The 24,734-nt window shown below is 54.6% G+C and overlaps 1 protein-coding gene and 3 pseudogenes across 1 annotated transcript; 2 read left to right on the forward strand and 2 right to left on the reverse strand.

Annotated features, from left to right (window-relative positions):
* The first annotated feature begins 1,779 nt into the window (after nt 1–1,779).
* Nucleotides 1,780–2,943, forward strand: LOC114680997 (annotated as a pseudogene).
* Nucleotides 2,944–6,191: 3,248 nt separating this feature from the next.
* LOC114680981 lies at nt 6,192–7,333 on the forward strand (annotated as a pseudogene).
* Nucleotides 7,334–9,585: 2,252 nt separating this feature from the next.
* LOC114680983 lies at nt 9,586–18,557 on the reverse strand (annotated as a pseudogene).
* A 2,939-nt stretch (nt 18,558–21,496) lies between these two features.
* Nucleotides 21,497–23,005, reverse strand: LOC114680986 (homeobox protein goosecoid-2-like). The gene is given in 4 exon segments (XM_028854165.2): nt 21,497–21,719; nt 22,383–22,549; nt 22,552–22,638; nt 22,741–23,005. Coding segments are annotated over 4 exon segments (609 nt in total). The 5' UTR covers nt 22,994–23,005; the 3' UTR covers nt 21,497–21,617.
* Nucleotides 23,006–24,734: the final 1,729 nt, after the last annotated feature.

Here is a 24,734-nt window from a genome sequence, read left to right on the forward strand (position 1 = left end):
GGACCCGGGTCTGGAGGGGGTAAGAGTGGGAACCTGGGATTAGAGAAGTGAGGAGCAGCGTAGGACCTGAATGATCTTCACTCCTGGAGGCCCGGTCTGTCCCAGTGCCCAACATACACCCTAAAGCAGTCTTCTAAAGGCCGAACCTCTGTGATAAAAGTGAAGAAATCTAGAGGGCTGGCAGGCTCTGAGAATGGGGAAGGAACACAAAACGGTTTCAACAGAGGAGCAAATGGCCTAAGGGATGTCAGAGAGAATAACAGACAAGCCCAGATCCTCTGGACCAGATCTCGGGGAGGTCCTACCTATACCATGAAGGAGAAAGGCCAGGCAGAGACGAGGCTAAAGTGTGGAAACAAGGCTCCACGTGCTGACCTCACACCTCCCCTCATGAACAGCATGAAAGTGAGAGACCGCAGATGGTAAAGCAGCAGTCTGCTCCGGGGAAGGATCACCACCTGTGCAGGCCCAGCTCTGGAAGGGCGTATACCTAACTCACTTTAGTGCCCTCCACCAAGTCCCAGGATTCCAATCTGTGATACCTGGAGCCATGTGAGTGACAGACGCTAACTCCTTAGAGGTGGATAAAGGCAAGTTCAAACCCAAGACTAGGTCAAACCATCAGATATTCCAACTTCCATAGGTCCTGGCCCCAGGGCAGATGTTGGATACAGGTCTTGTCACAACAGAGGGAGAGCCCTTGCTGGCCGAGGCAAAGATACCTATCCAGCCCTGCCCTTGGGACTTGCACAGTCCTGGTGGCACATTCCCAGCACTCAGTACAAGATCCAGGCCCAGCCTTCTGCCCCTACACCAACCCCACTCCAAATCTGCCCGGAGCCCAGCCAGCCATGAGCTGGGCAGGTCCTTAGGAGGGAACTCGCAGCCAAGTGCAGAATCCCTGCCAATTGGCCACCTGCAGCACCACTGTTAGGAGACCAGGAGAGGTTTGGGTGAGAAAAGAGCAGGACAAGAAAGTGAAAAGTCCAGCTGAACCCCACAGTGAAACACAGAGTTAGCCAGAGGAGGCAAAGGGCCTGAGTAAAGATGAACCCTCACCCTTCTCAGCCCTGCTCTGTGCCATTGAGGTTGCCTGTGGAGACAGGGATCAAGAGCTGAGGGGTGGGGGTCACGAATGGCTTCCTTATCACTGCCTGCGGAGGGGTGGCCCTCTCCATTCCCTTCCCCTGCCTTTAGGGAACTGCATTACCTACAGGGTTCCCTACATTTTGCTCCCACCTTTGTGATGCACCCTTTATCGAGATTCCTTCTGATTATCCTCAACTGAGTCTATCTTCTGTTTCCTGCTGGGACCCTTGGCTGATAGGACCACCCACCCTGGATCCCCAGAACTGACCTGGTTTGCAATAGTGAGTCATGCTGCTATACAGCAGTTCAGGTTTTAGGTTTAGAAACACGGGCAGACCTTTGTGTCCCATAAGCCTCTCTTACCTGAGGTGGAGCCAAACGTGAAGCCATTTTGTTCACTTTTAGTCTGCTCCAGTACACTGGCAGACCTTCTAGGTTCCAAGTTCACGTGGCTCAGGTAATAGCCTCATTTCCCCCAGGGCACTACTCCTTTGTGACTTCACCCACTGAAGTCACCCCCGGAGACAGTGCTGAATGTTCCATGCTAGACTCTTGGCCTCTTAGAGGCAGGGACAGCGGGCCTGGCCAGCTCAGAGGACTCTCTGTCCACAGTGTAAATGAGGACGCTGCTGGCCCATGTCTGGCAGGGATGTAGAGGGCAGCCTCAGAGGCACTGGGCACTCCCGCACCATGGATGACGCTGCCGTCCTCAAGCGACGAGGCTACATCATGGGATAAACTTGGGAGAGGGCTCCTATGCCAAAGTCAAATCCGCTTACTCTGAGCGCCTCAAGTTCAACGTGGCGGTCAAGATCATCGATCGCAAGAAAGCCCCACGGACTTCCTGGAGAAATTCCTTCCTCGGAGATTGAGATCCTGGCCATGCTAAACCACCGCTCCATTGTCAAGACCTATGATCTTTGAGACATCAGATGGCAAGGTCTACATTGTCATGGAGCTTGGGGTCCAGGGCGACCTCCTTGAATTCATCAAAACCAGAGGAGCCCTGCAAGAGGATGATGCTCGTAAGAAGTTCCACCAGCTCTCCTCGGCCATCAAGTACTGCCATGATCTGGATGTTGTCCACCGAGACCTCAAGTGCGAGAGAACCTTCTGCTTGACAAGGACTTCAACATCAAGCTGTCTGACTTCGGCTTCTCCAAGCGCTGCCTGCGGGATGATAGTGGTCGACTGACATTAAGCAAGACCTTCTGTGGGTCAGCGGCTTATGCGGCCCCCGAGGTTCATCCCCTACCAGCCCAAGGTGTATGACATCTGGAGCCTGGGTGTGATCCTCTACATCATGGTCTGTGGCTCCATGCCCTATGACGACTCCAACATCAAAAAGATGCTACGCATCCAGAAAGAGCACCGCGTCAACTTTCCACGCTCCAAACACCTGACTGGTGAGTGCAAGGACCTCATCTACCGAATGTTACAGCCAGATGTCAACCGGCGGCTGCACATTGATGAGATCCTCAGCCACTGCTGGGTGCAGCCCAAGGCACGAGGTCTGTCCTCTGCAGCCATCAACAAAGAGGGAGAAAGCTCCCGGGCCACTGAGCCCCCATGGACCCCTGAACCCACTGGTGCCGATAAGAAGTCTGCCACCAAGTTGGAGCCTAGGGAAGAGGCACGGCCCGAGGCCCAACCTGAGACAAAACTCCAGGAAGATGTTGTGCAAGTGACCAAGCAGTCAGAGACCCTGGGCCTTAACAGTGAACTGAACAGGAGACAGAGGAAGGGCACCCCCAACAGCCTCCAGAGACACATACCTAGTGAGCCTCTTGCAGCCCAGGGGGCCAGCAGGGAATGAGGCAGAGCTCATGGCTTGAAGCCTGAGCCTAGAAGTCAAGGGATAGAGAGAGAAGGAAGACAGTCCCGGATGAGCTGCTATTTTCGTCACTTTCTTCTCCCGCCTTTGAACTTGGTAACTCAACATGGCTAAAGAAGCAATAAATCACTATATTGGTGCAGACCCTGGTCCTGGGCTCCCCTTGGCTTCCTATTAGACTGCAAATCCTCATTCATAAGGAAATCCATTCCCATGCCCCCCAGCCCAGACTGTATCCTCAGGCCATGGTTGAGTTAGCAGCAGCAGCCAGAGGCTGGTTGGGAGGATTTAAGAGGGGCAGAGAGAGGCCAGGGAAGATAGCTAAGTGAGGAAGACACAACTTCTGGAGGGGAGCCGAGCAGTGCAGAGATGGACAGGACTGCCTGCGGAGGAAGGGCCGGGAGCCAGGGCCCTCTCTGGCACCGGAGGCTTGCACCGGCTGCTCAGGAAGGAGCTCAGGGTCTAGGCAGGCGATTCATCACCTACCCCAGGGCTTCTGGCTGCACAAGCCTGCCTGTGGGGGCCGGGGAAAGACTACGGAAGGCAGGTCGACCCCCATAGGACCTTTTGGGCTCCCCAAATTGCTTGGCAGCTGGTGTTTCAGTTGTGCCCATCAAGGCACATGTCCCTCCATGTCCAGCGGCACCCAGTTCTCAACTATGCCCTTAGTTGCTCCACACCACCATTCTCAGCCCAGAAGTAGGGGACTCCACTAGTTACCCCAAGAATGTCCCACAGCCCTGCATAGCTTCGGCTGCATCCCATTCTCTCCCAGTCTCAATCAGTTTCAGAGGAGATGCCCTCAGTTAGAGCTGGAAGCTGACCTTGGCAAAGCAAAATTGGCAGCATGTCTGAACCCTATAGGCAAGGGAGGCAGCCACTGGTATTCCACAGGGGTGTGGCCTGCATCTGGCACCACTGGCTGCCATGTGCCGCTTGCCTTGCGGACACCATGTCCCAAGCAGTCCTCAACTTGCTGTGTGGCCCTTTTTCTTCACCTCACTCTGGGCAACCTCATGGAGGTCTAAGGGTTTAATACATAAAAATGAGAACATTTAGACTCATCTCAACCCTGCCCTCACCTATGTCTCTACCTTGGGAAGACACCAATGCCAATTTACCCTGGAAGCTGGGGTCCAGTGAGTTCCTGTTCTTCCTGCGTCCCCCACCACACCCAGCCTACCGTGACCTCACTGTCTGCTGTTCCATCTGTCATCTCCCAGTGTTCACAGCTACACCTAGGTTACCTCCCACCACCCTCAGAAAGGATTTCCATGCTAGCTTCTGATCTGCCCATCCACACCCCCTCATCCCTGCACCCCAACACATGTGCCATAAGCATACTTGCCAATTCACCTCTGAAGACTATGACCATGTCCCTGGGTTCAGCCAAGGGACTTAGTCTTCTTCAAAGCCTCCTGGGACCAAGCAACGCTCTGTAGCCGCCTCTGTGAATTTTGCCTGTGAGGACCAAGTAGACAGGGTTGAGGCACAGCGCTGACCCTGAGCGACACTGGAGAAGCCCCATGAAGAAACTTGGATGGGGCCGAAGGCTCTGGGACATGTGGGGCTGGGTGGTGGAGGGTGCCCTGGGAGGTGTGTAGCTCCTCCCCTCTCATCTCTGTAGTCTTCCTATGATTTGGGGGACAGAAGACACCAACAAGCCCTGAGGCTACTTGCCATTTAAGCAGGAGACAGTGGGGGTAGGGAAGAGATGCAAGAGCTCCTGCTATGTGCATTACAGGTGTGGAAATAGCTCAGAGAAGGTGGGTTCCCACCACAGAGCACAGCAGCACAGCGTCCCGAGTGGCGTTTGCACGTGACTGAGCCCAATCCTCCTCATGTGGCCTTATCCTGCAGAACCCTTCATGTGGGCTGCTGAATCTGACTCAGCCATCTGGAGTGGCACTCGGGCTTTAGGACCAGGACTTCAAGGTGGCATCTATGTGTATTCTTGTTCCCCACATCATCTTTTCCCTCTTGTCTCCCTGGTGGCCCCTCTGTACCTGGGTTGTGTCACTTCCTCTTGGAAGCCTTCTATCCCGCCTCCCCCACTAGAAACAGGCCTTCTTAGAGCTTTCCCTCTGAACACAGCATCCTTGGATCACGTCTTGGCAGCTCACTGTAAGCGTAAGACTCCTGTGAGATGTGAAAATGAACACAGGACTTCTAAAGTAGCCAAGATTATACAAGATGCCACTTTTGCAAAACGAACATTCATGCACAAAATACAAGACAGAGCGGCATGCAAACGGTGAGCAGTGCTGCAGCGCTTCATGCAATCCCTGCTCCCCACTCACAGACCCAAGGTGGGGGCACACTGAGCCCCACCCCTCCCCTCCGAAGCTTGCTGTTATAGAGAATGCTAAGGGCCATCAATCCCTGGGCCATCCATCACCAGGCCCAACACAGTCCCCTCCTCCCAGGAGAGGCCCAGGCTGGCTGTTCCCAACTCCTCCACCCTAGACCATCAGAGGCCTGCTCTGGTCCAAGGCCCTGGCCTCCACATGCATCTCAAAGCCAATTGGCTTCTCTAACAGCAACCGTTACAAGACAAATGACCTGGGTTGTATAGGGCCTGCCCATCATTTAGAGAACAGCTCCTGACATTCTCTTCTTTCCTGACTTAGTCATTCTCAGTGATTGCTTGCTTAGTTATCTTACCAACTTTTGTATCCGTCCTCCACCCCTGCCCCACGCCACTGAACGTGCACCTGCCTACCCTGGACCCTCAGGACATCCCCTAGCACTACCTACCCTCCCATCCACACACACACCCATTCACTAGGTCTGTGGCTCATCTGCCCACTCTGCCCAAAGACCCTTGCCAGCTCCTGACCCCACACATGGAACTGCTCTCATCCAGCAGACTGGGACCACCACTGGACTGACTGGACCTGGGCAGCTTCCATTGATTCCAGGGTCACAAGCTCACAGGAGGTTTTTTCTTCAAACCCCAAAGAAAGGGCAGGGAATCGGCTCTAGTGAAATGAGGAACACACAGGACCAGTTCCCAAGGCCTGATAAGGAAACAGGCTTGGGGATGGACCTAGATCACCTCCCTTGGGGCCTCACTGGTGACAGTGAAGCCACAGCAAGAAAGAGGGCCAGGGAGGGTTACCACAGGCCTGAATGCCAGCTTCATTCCAGTGGGCGGGGAGGGGGTGCTCCTTCTAGGCCTTCCTGGCTTGCAGGGCCCCATTGCCCACAGCCTGGTCCCCACTCCCAGCAAGCCTGGCTTTATGACTTCATTCGCTGGTCACTTGGTGACAATGCTGAGCGTTCCACTCCTCCAAGTCCAGGCCAGCCCAACCAGACGCCTCCCCACAGAGGGAATGAGGACAATGCCTGCTGGCCCGTGTCGGGAGGGGATGTAGAGGGCGGCGGCACCGGCCGCTCCTGGCACCATGGACGATGCCGCGGTCCTAAGGAAGAAGGGTTACATCGTAGGAATCAATCTGGGCAAGGGCTCCTATGCAAAAGTCAAATCTGCCTACTCTGAGCGCCTCAAGTTCAACGTGGCAGTCAAGATCATAGACGCAAGAAAACACCCACTGACTTTGTGGAGAGATTCCTTCCTAGGGAGATGGACATCCTGGCGACCGTCAACCACCGTTCCATCATTAAGACCTACGAGATCTTTGAGACCTCTGATGGACGCATCTACATTGTCATGGAGCTGGGGCGTCCAGGGCGACCTCCTCGAGTTCATCAAGTGCAGAGGAGCCCTGCATGAGGACGTGGCACGTAAAATGTTCCGCCAGCTCTCCTCGGCCGTCAAGTACTGCCATGATCTGGATGTTGTCCACCGAGACCTCAAGTGCGAGAACCTTCTGCTTGACAAGGACTTCAACATCAAGCTGTCTGAAAGCACGGGAGTGATCGTCCTCAGCACCTTCTGTGACAGCGGCTTATGAGTTCTGCAGGGCATCCAGCCCACATCTGGAGCCTGGTGTGATCGGTCTGATGCCCTATGATGACTCCGACATTGCTGCGCATCCAGAAGGAGCACCGAGTGGACTTCCACGCTCCAAGAACCTGACTGGTGAGTGCAGCCTCATCTACGCATCCTCAGCCAGATGTCAACCGGCGGCTGCACATTGATGAGATCCTAGCCACTCATGGCTACAGCCCCCCAAGCCCAAAGCCATGTGCTTCCTTCAAGAGGGAGGGGGAGGCAAGTATCGAGCTGAGTGCAAGTTGGATACTCGACCAAGGCTCAAGACCTGAACACCGGCCTGACTGGCCAAACCAGCATGATGGTGGCAAGAATGAAGACAGGATGGAGGAGAGGCTGGCTGAGACTTCCAGAGCTAAAGACCATCAATCTCTGGAGCTGAGGTGGGAAAGCAAGTACCTAGTGGTGGAGTGGGCCCTGGGGGTCATGGTGTGCAGTTTGCACTCACATAAGCTAAATAGGCAGGTAGGAGCTGAAGAAGGCACAGGCGCAAGAACTAGTAAAATCCGTCAATTAAACCACTATTTTGATTACGCGTTTTCTTACTTAGTACTAAAGACATTAATACTTATTACAATCCAAAAAGTGGAGCATTTGGAACACCCCTCATCTACCGTACAGCCAGGTCAACCGAGTGAGATCTCAGGACTAAGAGACAAGTCGAGCTCTCGAGGCGACGGGGACCACAAACTCTCAGAGAATGAAGACAGCTCTGAGACAGAGCTAACTCACATCTCTGGAAGCTGCAGTACCATGGCACACTCACATAAGTGGCAGGCACTAGTAAAATCCGTCAATTAACCACTATTTTGCGGGTAGCAAAACCTGGTGTATACAAGCATTGAGAGTCCCAGTGGGGAGTCTTTTTTCTCTAGGACTATCCAGTCTCCAGCATAGGGGTCTCAGGCCCAGCACTGTGAGGCAAGGACCTCTGTCATAGTCCTCTTGAGGCTCACACTTGTCAGCCTCTGGCCCTCTCCCACCCCAAGGCTTCCAGGCGTGGACAGCTCCATGCTTCTCCCTCAATCTACTGCAATACAAGCTTTCCTGGCCCTGTCTTGTCCTTACCCAGGTCAGCATCCATTAACCCCAAGAGGCGATCAAAATTAGCGAGCTTTGCTGCTCAAGCCTCACCCTCCATTCCCAGGTGACCCCGCTGTCTTCCCCAACCTGAAGAGCTGCATGCTGCAGCCCCCAGCATCCCTCAGTGTCATTTCCTGGTTACCACCCCTCCCTAAAGATCCCCTCATGCTGGCCAGATGCTTGAGGTGGTCAGCATCTGGGCAGCACCCATCCCTACCCTCCGCTTCCCACTCACGGGGGGAATCCCTTGGATTAAAGCTCAACCTTCCTAAGAGACAAAAGTACCAAAGCCCTTAACCTGGGATCCATCCAGCTCCAGCCCTGAGGCTCCCAGGGCACAGGAACTCACTGTGGGGAACTTCTGGTTAGCAGAGGCCTGACCTAATTTGTTTCTATTGCCAAGATAAAAACTTGAACCAAAAATAACTTAGGAGAGAAATGGTTTATTTCAGTGCACACTTTCAGGTCACAGTCCATCACTGAGGGAAGCTGGAACAGGAACCCAAGTGGGAACTGAAGCAGAGACCATGGAAGAACGCTGCGTACTGGCTCCCTCTCTAGCTTACTCCTAGGCTCTCTCACACAACCAAGGACTATGGCCCAGGGATGCCACTGCTGGGCCCTGCCTCCTACATCAATTAGCAATCAAGAAACTACCCCACAGACATGCCTTCAGGTCAATCTGATGAGAGGTAATTCTTCAATTGAGGTTCCTTCTTCCCAGGTGACTAGCTGTGTCAAACTGACAAATGCCACTCAGTCCAAGGCCCAAGGCAGGAGGTACCCAACCCAGGGAGTCTCCAGAGAACACCAGTGCAGAGGCCTGAGGACCACTGCCAGCAGTCTGGAAAGATGGCTTTCATGGAATCAAAGCAGTGTCTGGGCTGGGAAGAGTCAGGTGTGCTTTAGGTTACCCAAATAGCTCAAGCCTGGGCTGCTCAGAGGGCAGGCCCTGGGACAACCACCAGCGGCCTCAAGACCATTGGCTGTGGAATTAGATCATAGTTTTTTGGTCTCTGTTAGGCCCAGACAGCAGGGACCCTTCACCTCTGTAAGGCATAGGCTCACAGGCCCAGTTGGGCACTGGTCACCTGAGGGCTAGCCACCCTTAGTTCACAGGTAAACAGCTGGCTGCTGGTGCACATGGCATTTACAGGTTTGCAGGGAACCCAAACTCTTTCTTTTCATAATACAGCCCAGATTGAGGCAAGGCTGGTGTTTTGGCAGAGCCCAGTAGCAAGTACCAAAAACACTGGGATAAGCAGAGAGAGGGATGGGGAGGCAGCCTAACCCTACCTGAGCTGGAACTAGGTGCTAGGAGGTAACAGCTGGAGTCACAGCAGAGTGACTCGTCCTGGTGGGAGCCTGATAAGCAGGACCTACCTGGGCCTGGCTGGGAGGCTGTGGAGCTGGACGAGAACCCCGTGAGCTCAATGGCACAACTTCTGGGGGCTGTGCTGCCTTCACAGTGCCAGGCTCAAGTGTGAACTCAGCACAGAAGGCTGCTCTGTGCCAGTTTCCTCCCCCGGAGCCCCTTGCTTCTAGCCGAGGTCCTGAGACACCCAGGTGGGCCCCAGGAAGGCCCAGGACATGGATTGGCGGCCCAGCCAACAATGCCAGGTGTTCTTTAATGAGCGTTCAGTTGGGGGTTAACTAGAAGGCAGTTTCAGCAGGGCCTTGGGGACAGCACCAATGCCATACTCCCAAGGGAGTGGTCAGCGGAATGTGCCACGGCATGGCACTGTACACTTGTGGTTCCTGGGATAATAACTGCCTGTGGTCTGGGTCCCCAAGGCCTGAAGTCCTCTGCAGAGTAGACAGCTGCTCTACACGCTCCACAAAGTGTCCCACAGAGCATCCACAGGTCCGGCCAGGCCTGGCTCTAGAAGAAGTCTGAAGCTTTGCGCCGGGCAGGGAGCTGCAGCAGGTTGTCTGTGATGGAGGCTGGGTCCTGTGTGAGGGGTGTGCGTGTGGCAGACCCAGGGGCTGGTGTACTTGTTGGGGTCTGTGGCCCACCAGCTGGGGTCTTGAGGTGGGTAGAGCGTGCTGGGGATGGCGTATAGCTGGCCCGCAAGGCGCGATCTGTATACTTGCTGGCTGTCCTGCTGACGAGGCGCTGTAGGGCTGGGGACATGGCTGGGCTCAGGCCTTTGGGAGTAAGACTGCAGAGAAGGAATAGAAGAAAGGCAGCATGTTAGCGGCCAAGTGCTGCTAAGGCGAGGCTTCCCTCGGTTCCTCAGGAGGAGCGCTATCAAGAGACACGGTCACTGTGAGCTGAGGACAACCTGAGGCACCGTGGAGCTGCTACCTCAGGATGTGGGGCTGGATGGAGCCCTTCTGAGAGCTGGGGTCTCTGTCTCTGTCCAGTGTGAATGACGTGGGAGTGGCAGGACTCCACGGGATTAACAGGAGCGCACAGCTGGGCAAGGAGCCCAAAGGCACCTCCTAGAGAAGGCCAAGGAGGCTACAGAGGCGAGATGGAGAGTGCTCAGTCTGCTCCACACAGCCACGGCCCTTACAGAAGAACCCTGTGGATATAGCCTGGGCTCCGTCTGCAAGCCATGGCCCACAGCCTTGGAGGCTGAGAGTGGGAGTGAAGCCGGACAAACTCACCTCTACCCCATCCTCCCCAGGACCCAGCTGCCTCTCACCTGGCCAAGTTCTCGGTGACTCTCCGCAACGCTTCCTGCTTCTTGGCCCGGTTTTTGGCAGCCGCTTCATTGGCCATCTTCAGACCAGGCGCTCCCTGCGTCCTGGCTCCAAGATCTACAAGGGAGCGGGCATGTGGGTGACTTATGATGAACCTGCTACCTAGCCAGGCAGTCCATCATCCAGAAGGGCAGCTGCGTGGGCACCACCCTCTTCTCCACAATCCCAGCAACTCATCCTTCTCAATAGCCTGTCAAAAGCCCCTACCCCCCCACCCCTGCCCCCATGGCTGGAATGGTGCATTCGTGCACCCCAGCACTTGGCAGGAGACTAAAGAAAGTGAGGCCACCCTGGCCTACACAGTGAGACACTGTCTTAAAACACGACAGACAGACAAGAGCAAGATGGCTGAGTGGGTCAAGGCGTTTGTTAAAAGCCTGATGACCTGGTCTGACTGAGGGAAGCACTCTAGCAGGTTGACCTCTGACCTCCATACACGTGCTACGTCACACGCCATGCACACACACGCTTATACACATTCACACAAATAGAGAAATGTCGCACAAAACAGTGTTGGGAGCTGGGAGTGGTGGTGCCCGCCTTCAGTCTCAACCCTTGAGAGGCGGATCTCTGAGTTCAAGGGCAACTTGACCAACACACAGTCAATGCAAATCTGAGCTACATAGCGAGATGCTCTCTCAAAGAACAAAAATAAACAAAAAAGGTAGTCCCAGCACTTCAGATACTGAAGTGGTGGAGGGTGTGTACAGGAAGCAGGTCCTGGGTTAAATCCCTCCCCGCCCCCACCAAAACAAAACAAAAACAAACAACAACAGTTTAAACTACACCATTATCTTCTAGATGTTTTTATAATTACTGTTTTATATTTAAGGTTTCCACTTTTCTGGAACTTATTTTGCTGTTACCAACATTCAGAAGCTAGCTTCCCTTATCCTCAAAGGCTCTGCAGTCCCCACCATCTGAAACGTCACCTTTTCCACACCCTCCACTCTGTCTGTCCCCAGCTCTCCATCCTGCTTGACCCTTGGGCAGCACAAGGCAGAGGCTGCCCCCCAGGGCTTGTTTTGTTTCAGAACTCTCTCCGGGAAGGGCCCTGCAGGTCTACAGCCACGTGCTGTGTGGTCGAGCCTTGGGCCACGCTTGCATGTTCAACAGTAGCTTGTTTGCCCTCTCTCACGTCGGTTATCTCACATCCCAGTCTACAGCCAAGACCTCCAAGATCTCTACCCGTGATCCGTCTAGGCAGTACATACACTCTCCACTGCTCTGGAGGACTGCAGTGCCATGTCGGGGAGGTCCTCCTAACGGGTCAGGAAAGCAGTGCCAGGACTGCAGAACACGGCTCTGTTTGCCCCATGAAAGCTATGCTATTCCTGGTGATTCCGATTCTACTGCTGCAGGGACGTCTCTCGCTGTCTACCACATTCCAAATTGATCACAGCAGTATTGGGAGGGACTGGCTTGAGATGACCTGTGACCCAGCCACCAAAGCACACCTAGATATTTATTCATCACTACATCTCATCTTGTTGGGTTTCCAAAGAAGGTTCATATTCTTGGCCTACCCACTCAATACCCTGAGTCAGTGGGCTCAGCACCCTCATAGTGAGCACGAATACTCAATATTAGGGACCTTTCCTTCTTCACACTCCAAATTACACTGACCCTCTGTTTTACCCACAAACTCCCTGAAGCCCAGGAACGGTACTTTCTTTCCCCATAGCTCTCAGGGGAATACCTACCCACCCATCCACCCAAACCACCAGGAGCTTCCTGACTTGTATCTGCTGTCTGTCCACCTCTAGCTTCCTGCTCCACTAGACAGAGGACACATGACGTACACCAGACCTCATCTGACTCGGCCTTTCTGGTCTGTTCTACGTCTTGACCTCCATTCCACCCACTCCCACAATGCTGGGCTCACACTGTCCTGTCCTGAGTGTCCCTACTACTGTGTAACCAGAGGCCAGCACACAGCCTTCTGGAAACACACACTATGTCTCATAGTCTTCAGGCTTACGGGGCAGCTGGAGTTTCTGGTCTGTGACAGTCTAGCCTCCAGGTCTGCTCTGTTGCCTCGGCATGGTCTCTACTCTTCCAAATCCGTTTGGTAATCCCACTGTAACCCCTCTTCCGCAGAGGTCCTGTGCTCAGTCTTGAGCAGCAGTACTAAGGCAGCCACACTGAGTTCCAGCCCGATCCGCTCTCACCACAACCCACCTTGAAAGTCGGTCCTGGCGTCCTGTCCACATAGGGGCTCTCTGACCCTTCGACTCTCAGGGGTGTTCTCAACTTCTCCCCACGTCATCAACGGTGACTCGTTCACACCTGCAGATGGAAGCCCACACCTCAAGCGGAGGACCTGGTTGGGGGGCTGTCTTCCTCCTAACACATGGACCCCAGCTGACATTAAGGCAACAGGCAAACCTTCTTCCCCAAACTCCAGAGCCTAGCACCCCACCATCCGGAGGGAAGTTTCAAAGACACCAGAGCCCCACGGCACGACAGCTGTACTTAGGTTGGAGAAGGTGGGTCTGTCGGACCCCATCCTAGCACAGGGCCAGGGGTGCGGAGGAAGAACACAGTCGGGGTTTCCCAGGCTTCCTAAGTCCTAGTGCATCACAGCAGCCGGCGCCGAGGGTGGAGGCCAGTGTGCAGTGAGGCAGAGAGCAGCAAGTATGCAGCAAGGCCACACCCACTCTCACCGGCCTCCCCGCAGAGACTGCAGGCCTGGCGTCCAGAACCTCCCCACCGACAGAACTCTCCGAATTTACATCAGACGCAGGCACATCTGCCTACTCACATCACAGGGAGACCAGAACAAGACCTGGTACCCTGGGGCATCTCAAGGCACGTCTGCTTAGTCTAGCCTGTCCCTGCCCTGTCCAGCCTGGGCTCACAGCCCGTTTCTTACCAGGAGCAGGAGAAGGGGTGGCACAAACCCGAAGCCGCCACTCGGGGGACTCCTGCGGAATAAGCTCCTTGCCGTCGGGGCCGACCTTGCCCTGCTTGTGCTGGAAGAGAGACCAGTGTCAGGGCGTTCTCCACCGCTGACCGATGGCAGGTGCAGCGGACATGGAGGAAACACTTCTCCTTGGGATAGAGCTAGGGCTCGAGGACTGGCATATCCCTTTGGGAAGAGCAGGGAGACCCCCATCCTCATCTCTCCTCAAGGACTTTGAGGGACTGTGGTGGTGAACCAAGCAAGGGTGCCCATCTACCTGAGGAGGAACCTCTTGGGTTTCAATGCTACAAAGGGCCGGTGCTCTCCTTCCCTTGAGGCATCTGATCTTCCCAATCTCCTGCCTCTCTTCTCCCAAGTCCATGATGACCAGCGCCACCCTCTGAGGGCACTGACTCATCTTGACCCCAGGCCCTAGGCAGCCAGGCTCCCCCTGCCACTTCCTAGTACACATTGCTTTACTCTCCTCCCTGCCTGATAGATAGCTATGGTCTGGGTTGGCTTCCAGAAGCTTCTCTCCCCTCAGGCCAACATCATAGCGGCTGACACAGGCTGGACCCGTGGGTCACACGTCTGGTCCATTGGAAGGGGGATGGGTCCTGCCATAGGGCTGTGGTAGTTTGGCCAATCAAGGTCTCTCTGGCCTCAGGACAATCCTAACTTAAAGAGAACAGCCAAGAGGGCGAGGCCAATCTCCAGTTGCCTGGTGGCTCTGCGGACTCACCTGAGCATTCAGGGCGGCTGCTTGCTGGAGCTGGGACCTGCTCAGGGCCTGACTGAAGGGGTCCCGGAGGAAACGCGTGTTCTTGTGCACGACCTGCCGAGGTTTCTTAAATAGCTGTTCTTCCTCAGGGACGCCTATGAGGAGGAGCAAGGTAGCAGGCATCACGGGGAGAAGCTCCATGCCCCGCCTCAGCCCTGGAGGTCATGGAGCCTGAGGGGCGAAAGCACACTCCCTCAGCTAAGTCTCTCCCAGGTAAACACCACACCCACAGAACCTGAACAAAGCAGTTCGGGAGACCTCAATGCCCACAATGTCACATGTTCCCCAACCCAAGGTGGACCAGGACTTCTCTCGGGTCCATGCTGCAAGCTAACACATACATAGACTTTAAAAGTTGGCTCAAGGGCCGGGCATTGGTGGCGCACGCTTTAATCCCAGCACTCGGGAGGCAGAGGCAGGCGGATCTCTGTGAGTTCGAGGCTAGCCTGGGCTACCAAGTGAGTTCCAGGACAGTCAGGGCTACACAGAGAAACCCTGTCTCGAAAAACCAAAAAAATAAAAAATAAAAGTTGGCTCAAAGGTAACAAGACAACCCCCTGGGCCCGTCTTCCTGCCCTGCTCCTTGGTTCTATCCACTCACCCTCAGGATAGTACATGAGCGAGTTCTTCGCCTTGTACTTCCAGGTCTCCACTCCAGCCTGACCACTCTCGATGGCCTGGCGCTCGGCCGACGGGAGTTCAAGATTATCTTCTGTCGCTATAGTGACATGGGGAAAGGAGGGTCAGGCAGGCGCCCAGACTTTGTACCTGGGGCCCTGGGGCTCCATCCCCAAAGATGGTGCCCATTTTTCAGACTCCAGGGCTACCTTCTCAAATTCCTCCTCAGCTTGGTAGAGCCACGCGTGGCGGGCGTGGCTTTTTTCCTTGGCCACCTCCATGATCTCCTGGAAGGAGGCATTGTCCTCACTTGTATAGCGGCTCAAGAAGACATCCAGGCTGGGCAGCGGCTCCTTCTCCTCCTCCTCTCCAGCCTCTCCTGCTCGGGGGACACACAATACCACACACAGCACGATTACCACTCTGCAATCCTTGCTCCTGCCAGATGACACAAGACACCCCAACTGTCCAGGTGGCATCCTCAGTGACTGGTGAAGGGCAGGGACAAGCGAGAGCTCGTGGTGACAGGCTCTTCCTCTGCCAAACTGTTCTAAGTTTGTAGGACTGACCTTCAAAGTCCCAGGGGCTCTTCTTCCCTCCCTGGGGAAGTTGCCTTACCCTACCAACTTTCCCTTCCGGACTGGTGCTGCAGGTGAGTGACAGTCACTATGCATCAGGGTATGCCAGTTAACTCCTAAAGCAGGAGCCCATATGGCCCAGCGCTCCAGGGAGGGCCACACAGACTCTGGGCCACAGAAGCATCTCGATCCCTGCCACCAAGGCCAGTGGTACTCCGTTGAGGCAGCACTGGAGATCTCGGGGGCATGTGAAGCTGAGGTTTCTCATCCATTCTACTGACAGTCTTGACCACTACCTGTGTGCCAGCCAATGCCAAACACAGTGGCTACAAGTTCAAGACCTGAGGTTAGGAAGGGGCAGACCTGGTTCCTTCAACTGTTGACTATTTCTGACACCTACAGAAGTTACAGCCTTTTGAAGCCTGTTTCCTTATTTGTAATTACAAGAAACTCCAATATTTACTGATAAAATATATGTGGATAAAAAGAAGAGCATCTTCAAATTGCCTTGATTCTATCGTATTTCATTCAAGAGTTCAAGCTCCAAGAGTAACTCTTACTGTGTTCACGGCAGAAAAAGCTGGGCTGTTGAGAAACTACACTTGTGTGAGCATGTTGTACATATGCCCTAGTATAGTATGCAGTAGACTAGAGTTTGGTAGAGAAAACATCTTGCCCACCTCTAGGATATATCCAATTATTGATAAAAAGATGAACTGACCCAGACAAGTCCCTTGGTATACGGTACACTCACATATTCAATAGATTCATAAAGTGTTCCTCCTCACTTTAAGATACATCCCATAGTTATATCCGATGTTCAGGAAACATGCTGAAGACAACACATTCATCTGCTCTACATGTTTGTAGATAGTGCAGCATACCATATGCTAATGCTAAATGTGGAGCACACAGATGGAAGCAAGACCAAGACCCCGCTCTCTGGGAGGCATTGGAATTAGTGATTAGGGTGAGAGGCAATAAACAGAAATGCTTTCCAAAATGCTATATCCTGCAGTGAAACACAAAAGCCAACAATGCGGGGAACAATGAGACTCTGGTCTCAACAAAAACAAACAAATCAGAAAAACAAAGGCAGTCTGGGCGGCACAGAGCCCAGGGTGTTCCAACTTTATACAAAAGGCCGGGAACCTCAACGTAACATCAACATAACCTCCACACAAGTTTCTGCCTCTCAGCCCAAACAGGTCACACCTGAACACGGACCTGAAGGAAGAGACACAACAAGCAACCGTGTGGAAGAAAGGAAGCAAGGGCCTGCGGCATCTTCAGCAGTCAGTAATGGAAGAGCCCCCAAGCCCACAAAGTCTCCAAGGCAAAGGCTGGCACACCCAACAGGCTGGTGACGGTAACACACTCTCTTCTGGAGAGGCCAGAGGCCCAGACCGCTGCTCCTCCACAATGGAGCTGGATAATCTTCCACTTCCCACACCAGTGTCTTTGATCCCACAAGTTGATACTTAGGTCAGGAGACCCCTCAAGGATAAAATGTGATTCTGAGAAAACTCAACATGACTCCCCAGCACTCTTGACCATGAGACCTAAAGAATGAGTTCACTCACCATCCTCTAGGTCCCGGCCCTGGGGCCGGGGCTTGCTGCCCCACCACACCAGAGCCTGGATGAACCTCAGGAGTTTCAAAGGTGGCTGCGTAACATCTGAGGGAAGCAAGTTAGAAATTAGATCGAGTCCAAAGTGACAATAGACTTCCCCTCTCTGCCCTCTGTAACGGCATCCTCTTACAGGGTGGTGGAGTTCCCGAGATATCTTGCCCAGGGCAGAGCCAAATTTGATGGCAATCTGGCGCATGCGCTCCAAATCTCCATTTTCCTCAGCCTCCAGGTATTCCTTCTGTGCCTGTAGTTTCTCCACATCGGGGAAGAAATCTCTCTGGATGACTGTCTGGAGTCCCTGTCATAAGCAGTCAGAACAAGGCAAAGCTGCTATCTGGGAGCCACAACTCACAGTCCCCGTTATCCATGTTAGGCCCTAAGGTCCTTTTACTTCTGCCTATCTGGATGATTGTGGTTTGCAAGATAGTTTAGAAGCATTTTCTAGTATGGCTGTTCATCCCATATGGCTCTGATGTATTATCTAACAATACTCAACAATCTCTTGATGCCTATAAAATCCTTCACTAACTGGTCTTTCTCATTCTCCTTTGATGGCTCCTCCTACAACACCAGTCAGACTAATGTGGATATTGCCATACTCATTCCATCCATGAATTCTTACTTCAATTCAAACCTTTCTCTTGAAAGCCAGTCACCACTAACGCCACCACCAGATGAAATTCCCAAGATTTCACCTTCAGCCAGACCTTGCTGTGGATCTGCAAATCTCTATACCCAGCGGCGTGGCGAAGGTACATGCCAGCATAATTTAACTAGCCTAATTCCAGACCTATGTCAGCTTGCCCTCCAGCATGTTTGCAGTGGGACCCTAACTCGAGGAGCAACAGAGCCTCACTCAATAACACGGCCAGTACCGCGGCCTATTTCCAGGACCTCCAGCCTTTACACTTAATGTCGCTCCGCATCATCCTAAAAACGTGTCAAAATTCTACCCATATTTCAATTTGGAAACTTTTCCCTTGCCCCTCAACAGACAGCAGGGCGCTCCTTTTCGCTGAAAACTGGACACCCGCTTCTGCACTGTTTTCTTGGCTCTCAGGACTTCCCAAACCCAAAGGCAGTTGTTCCGCTTCCACAGGCGGCTGAGAGCTCCCAGACCAGAACAAAAATCAAAGGACTGGAGAAGATCGCGGCTCGGGGAGGGGCCCGGAAGCCGCCAGCGCTCGCTGAGCTGATACCTCAATGTACTCTTCTTCATCCAGAACCCTGCTTGCTTCTCGCAACCCCGGTCTCCCCGGCCGCGCGCTTCCTCGGGGGCGCGGACGCGGAGGGCACAAACAGAGAACCCGCCGCGGCCCCGGGCGTCCCCATCGCTATCCCAGAGCCGCTCGGCGCGCCGTAGGCCCCGCACCGACAGCCAGCCAATGGAGAAGCAGTATTTTTGTAACAAAGCCGGCGCTCCAATGACGTCACCGGGGCGCCGGGTCTTAAGGGAGTTGTAGTCTTTGGTCCCCACCCGCGTTGCTCGTGCCTGTCTAGACTAAGGTCACTAGGGGGCGCTGTGGGACGACTATTTGACGCCACATTCCCTCTGTTAGAAGTTCCATTTTTTTCTCTCAAAAACCAAAACAACAAAAAAACCACTGCAAATGCTTCAAAGTCTTTTTTAAATACTTCAAAAATAAAAAAAACTTCGTCATATATAACTTCAAAACTCAGAGAAAGAACACTAAGACAATTCTTCCAGATAGTTATCTAACAAAAGGTAAATGAAAAGAACGAACCGGAGGGAGGGCGCTTAAATCTGGTTAGATTATTAGTTCCCCACCTGCCGGGGTGGGCTTCCAAAAGAGGCCTGCACTCACTGAAAGCATTCATGGACTTCCATCGTAAGGGAGATGGTGAATTACCCCAAATAAACAAGTTCTAACCCACAATGATTTGGTACAATTTTGCTTTTCCAATGGTCTCTTCCTTCACTGGGAGTCACTGGGGACTTTATGGCTCTGTCCCCCATAGCGTTGACCATAATAATAGAGAAACACACACATTAAGTCATCCTGCAAATGTGTAATCACGCCTGTGACTTGCAAGAAGTCTGTACTCAGAGAATCGTGACTTCTACACAGCACATATCAAGTGGCATTTTCCAGGCAGATCGTGGTCGTAGATCCAAAGAGGAATGGATAGGCGTCAGTCAAGTGGAACTAGAAAGACATGCAAAGGCCAGGACGGAGCAAGGCAATTCCAACGCAGGCCTTTGGTTACACAGTGCAGTGATGGGGGGGGGGGGAGCAGAGCCAGGCTCACAGCATCTTTGGGGTCCTGGCAAGAAATACTATTTTTTTTTGGAGTAAAGGGAGGCTGAGTGGTTCCGGTGAACATAACTAGAGAAAGCCGCGATGGTCACGTGCAAGGTGCAGCAGTGTTCGTCAGGTTAACCAAGCTCAAGTGCAGAGAAGCTAGTTTCAGTGGGGTTTACCGACACATTTGGAGGTGAAACTGGATGGGCCTGGTGTGGTCAGGTGCGGGACAGAGGGCAACTGGTGAGCAAGAACTCCGTGACTCGTGGTCTTAAACAAGGCCAATGGCTCACTGAATACAAGGCAGATGTGAGGAGGCTGTGGGTTTCCAAGTGTTGTCAGGGGAGGGCCTGGACTGGAGACGGAAATATACGCGACAAAGAGGTGGGAATTGGGGCTCAAGGATGGAAAAGACACAAGAAGAGAGTGGAGGGGGTGGAGAGATAGCTCATCCTTTAAAAGCACTTGTTGCTCTCCGGATGATCTGGGTTCAGTTCCAGTACCCACATAACTGCAGTTCCAGGGGTTCCATACCCTCTTCTGATCTCCACCAGCAGCAGCAGCAGGCAAACATGTGGTACACATGCACACATGCAGGCAGCACACACACACACACCACACACACACACACACACACACACACACCGATTGTTTTCAAGAAGAGATGGAGATGGAGAGGCCTTGGAAGGGAGCCTCTGGACACTCGCTAATGCCAGGTGTCAGGTGAGGGCTGCGAGGAGTCCCTGCTGGGGACAGTGACGGTGGGGGGAGGGTAGAGGCTCAGGCGAGCTCGGATTCTGGAGAACCGAGGAGGTCAGGGGCCTGGAACCCAGCACAGCGGGAATGCCAAGGCTGCAGCTGAGCTGACCCCTGGACAGCTGCGTCGGAAGGAGACAGTGGGGTCTTCGAAGGCAAGGCCAAAGTTCAGGAAGAAGAGTCTGGTGGCGCCTCACATGTGCATCCAGGGGGCCGGGGAGGAGAATCCCCAATCCTGGAGGTCTCTAGCAGTGTTAGGTCAGCTCTGGCTGGGGATCCATGCCTGCTCAGTGTTCTCCAAACAGCCATCTTTCCACAGTGCCAAGACCTCCTGCCATTGGCTCTGCAGTTTAGCTTTCATGGATGGACCACATTTCTCACAGATATCACCACACCAGGACCTGTGAGGAGACAGAGCAAGGAGATCAGGCCAGGTGCAGGGGTGTTAGCTGCCTCCAGCCGAGTGCACAGGTCAGCAGGGAATGGAAGCCATGCTTTCATGCTGTGGTGTACCCCCCCCCAACTTCTGTGTGACCAGGACTATAGAAGGGGAGACAAACTTTCCCAAGATGGTGGGGTGGGATGTTCCCTGAATGTAATCTCCTCTTGCCTGCCCTATTGGCAGATGCCACTGTATGGAAACCTCAAGGACGAGAAGCCAAAGGTCTCCCACCTGTGAAGCAGGTTGGTAGCACTTAGAGGCCATAGCAAATCCCAGGAGGCCTTGCCACCATCCACTGGCTTTAATCCTGATGGGGGAAACAGGACTGGGATGAAGACCTGTTGAACTGGGCTCTCTAAGATGTGCTGACCCCCCAGTTCCCTGGAAAGGGGAGGGGAGCCAGCGCCTCTATCGGTGTGGAAATGAAGCCTGAGGCATGTGGAGTTGGGATTCTGACTCTTTTGTGGAATTTGTAGATCTTGTTTATTTGTTGGTATCAGCACAAGGCTGAGATGAAGGAGCAGGTTCAGGGATCTGGAAAATACCAACCTTCTTATTCCACAGGTCCTGACACCAAGGTCCAGTGCTGGACCTTTGAGGACCTGTGTTGATGCCACTGCCTGGCTTAGAAGGTGGAAGAAAAGATAAGGGGCCAGTCCTGGAGGCCGGCAGGAGGTGGGGAGGGAGACTCCACTGGAGGGGATTTGGGGCCCTGGGTGGAGTTAGGGCTCTTTAGGCAGTAATGGTGCCTGAGGAAGCTGACCTGCTCTTTACCTGCGGGAGATCTCTGGTTCCTGCCCCCTGCGCCCCCCTTCATAGGTGAGGAGGTCTTGGATTCCCTCTCTCTCAGCACTGGGCAGCTGGAAGACTGCGGTCCTCTCGTAGTTTCTGTCCAAGTAGGTCTGTCTCCCTCCTACTTTCTTGTGCTCCACATCACTGCCAAAACGAGGAGACACTCCAGACACGTCAACAGCTGTCCTTGGGAGGTTTCTTGGTTCCAGGCAGGAGCCTCGCTGACGAAGCACGCTTTTGGTGTCGCCACTTGGCCCGGCGGTTCTTGAACCAGACCTGAGGAGGAGAGGGACTCAGACAGCTCAGGGCCCATGGGCCCACACCCAAAGAACTTCGGAAGGCTGGTAGGTGAGCGGGGGTGGTGGGCTTCACCACAGAGGTGTAGGTGAATGGACCTGCGTCACTTCCTCATCCACACACAGAAAAGGACCTAGACTCCCCACACGGAGATTTCCTAGTCTCCTCCGTCTTGGCCCACTAGCAACCAGGATCTCTCTCTCTGTCTCCATGTTTTCATAGTCCCATGTAATCTAGGCTGGCTTCTGAGTCGCTATCTGTCAAGGAAGACTTTGATGAATTCATGATCCTCCTGTCTCCACCTCCCCGAGTGTTAGAATTACAGGACGTGTGCCACCGTGCTTGGTCTAGTTTTGCACATTTCTTAACTTGCCTACATCTGGGACATGAATGAAAGCATCTTTCATCAGCAGGGGAAAGGGGAAGACAGACGAAGTCAGAGAACACGACTCTTAACCCCTTCCAGTTCCGGCGACACTCAAAGAACCTGCTGGGGAACTGGTCCTGCGCCCCCATCCCACTGATCCTGGGGGGTTTCCCTCCAGCGTGGAGGCTATGAGGTGAGGCACCCTCTGGAAAGGCCGTCTTGGAAAGAGAGGAGTGACGCGGGAGTGCCCTCCGGGCTGCAGGGCGGACACCCACCTCCACGCGCTCCTCTCGCAGGCGGATGCGGACAGCCAAGCGCTCCCGCGTGCCCACGTCGGGATACTGGTTCTGCACGAAGAGGGCCTCGAGCGCCTGCAGCTGCTCCTCGCTGAAGATGGTGCGGTGGCGCCGCGTGCGCCGCTGCGGGCCCGGGCCGCTCGGCGGTTCAGCGCCGGCGAGCCTGCGCTCGGCGCCGCCGTCAGGGACGAGGGCGCGGCCGGTGCCAGCCTCAGCGGCCACGCTAGCCGCACGCCTGCGGGGCGGGGCGGGGTGAGGGTTAGGGTGGGAGCCGAGCTCGCCCCGCCGCCGGCCGCCCTGCGAGATCCCGGGGCCCGCCTCGCCCCGCCGCGCGCACTCACCGGGTCCGACGCCGGCTCGGGGCTCCGCGGGGGTGCCGCTCGCGGGCCGCAGCAGCAGCAGCAGGCGCAGGGCGCGGCGGCGGCAGGCGCCTCGGGCTCGTCGGGCTCAGCGGGGTTCCGGCCACCGACGGGCTGCGGCGGCCGCGCCGCGGGCCGGCGGTCAGGCAGGCTGGAGAGGATGTGCTCGATGGAGAACGGGCAGGGTCGTCCGGGGTCCCTGCGGCTCGCCGCGCTGCCTGCAGTCGCCATGCCCGCGGGTCGCCGGCGCGAGCGGCCCGAATATATACGTCGGGGGGTGGGAGGTGCGGTAATCCCCGGGCCGGGCGCCGCTTTCGCGCGCGTGCTAATCCCGTCGCTGGTCCTCAGAGAGCTAATCCCCGGCCACCGAGGACGGAGAGCCACTGTCTGGGTGCAGGGAGCCGCGCTGTCAGGAGGGAGCTCGGTGCTCGGCCACGTCCGGAGCTGGAGGGAAAGGACGTGGTCAGGAGCCCACACTATCTCCTATGGCGCAGTCGCCTGCTGGCACAGATGCCAGGATCCTGGAGACCTCTGAGCCCAGAGTCCCTGCCACCGCTCTGCCCTGGCTTTCCTTGTTCTGTCGCCACCCATGAAAGTGAAGCAGATTCCCGGAGTCCCAATTTCGTCCTCCCCTGCTTTGAATGAGCCCCGCACCCTTGGCAACCAGGTGATCCCATTTCGCAGCACTTGCTCACTTTGGAGCCCAGTCTGAATCTCCAGGGTGGGAAGTTGAGGCTGGCCTCCAACTCAGAGATTTCATCCGCTTTCTTGTCTCGCGAATGCTGGGAGAGCCACCAGTTCAGGGTCCAGAAGGTTTTTCTAACCCCGTCTAAGGCCGGTCCTCTTTGTCACCTCCGGCCTTAAAAGACCCATGTCCTTGTCCGACTCCCTCAAACATCAGTGTCTCCCTCACACCACAGTGCCTAAGAGCGGTCTCACATGCTCCTCCGCCACTCCTCGCCCGCTGTTCTGCTCTGCCTACAATACAACCCTGTCCACCATTCTTCCCACCAGAGACCAGCACTTGGACTAACTTAGGCCATCGTCAATTGCGAAGCTTTGGACCTCCAGCCCTTTGCTCGGGCACTTTGCTTTTTGATCTTTGAAAATACGTCGTGTGTCTCACAGGACAGAGCAGCAGCCCACCTCACCGCTCCTAAGCTCTCCTGGCGGTTGTGACGTCCCAAGGGCTCCTTCTCTTGGGTTGTCCGGTGTCATGGTCCTATCAGCTGTCAAGAGTCGGCCTCCAGGGGCAAATGTTGAGAACGGTGAGGCAGTCTGTAATCGCAGGATCTCAGGGCCCCCTGGGGCTGAGGCAAGAGGATTGCTGGGAGAGGAAGCCAGTCAGGTGAGATCTGTCTTAAACCAACCAAAGTCAAAGTCAAAGTCAAGGCCGGGTATGATTCCGGGCTTTGAGAGGCAGAGGCAGTAAGACTCTGTTAAAAAAAAAAAAAAAAAAAAAAAAAAAAAGGATGTGCTCAGGGTTTAAGCAATTAGTAGGTGTGGGGTGTCCAGAACTGCACTGGACGCAGGGCTGAGGACCCACGGACATTAGCCGCCATTGCAGGCAACAAATCCACTCCCCCTTCTTCCATCTTACCAAGCCCTTCTTTAGTTCCTCTGCTGACTGCTCTGGTCCGGTTAGGATGCTATGGACTTAAAGTGGTGACCTTGCTGGCTCATCCCTGTCGCAAGAGTCTCAGAGTGTGTTCATCTGAGAGGCTCAGGGATAGCATCACCAGCTCTGTGCGTGAAGTTTCAGCCTGCCTCGTGGTTACAGAATGGCTGCCACAGCCCCAGACCTCCCATGACCCTTTGGATGTAGAAACCTGGTCTAGCAGACTTTCATGTAGAACGATATAGAACACCTGTGTCTACGCCCACTCCAGTGCTCAGGGGCACGATGTGGCCAACTTCTCCCACCGAGATTGGAGTTCTGCTGAGAATGGGACCACAAGGCCAGGGCACAAAG

This window comes from Peromyscus leucopus, unplaced genomic scaffold (assembly GCF_004664715.2).
Source record: "Peromyscus leucopus breed LL Stock unplaced genomic scaffold, UCI_PerLeu_2.1 scaffold_886, whole genome shotgun sequence".
NCBI classification, from domain to species: Eukaryota; Metazoa; Chordata; class Mammalia; order Rodentia; family Cricetidae; genus Peromyscus; species Peromyscus leucopus.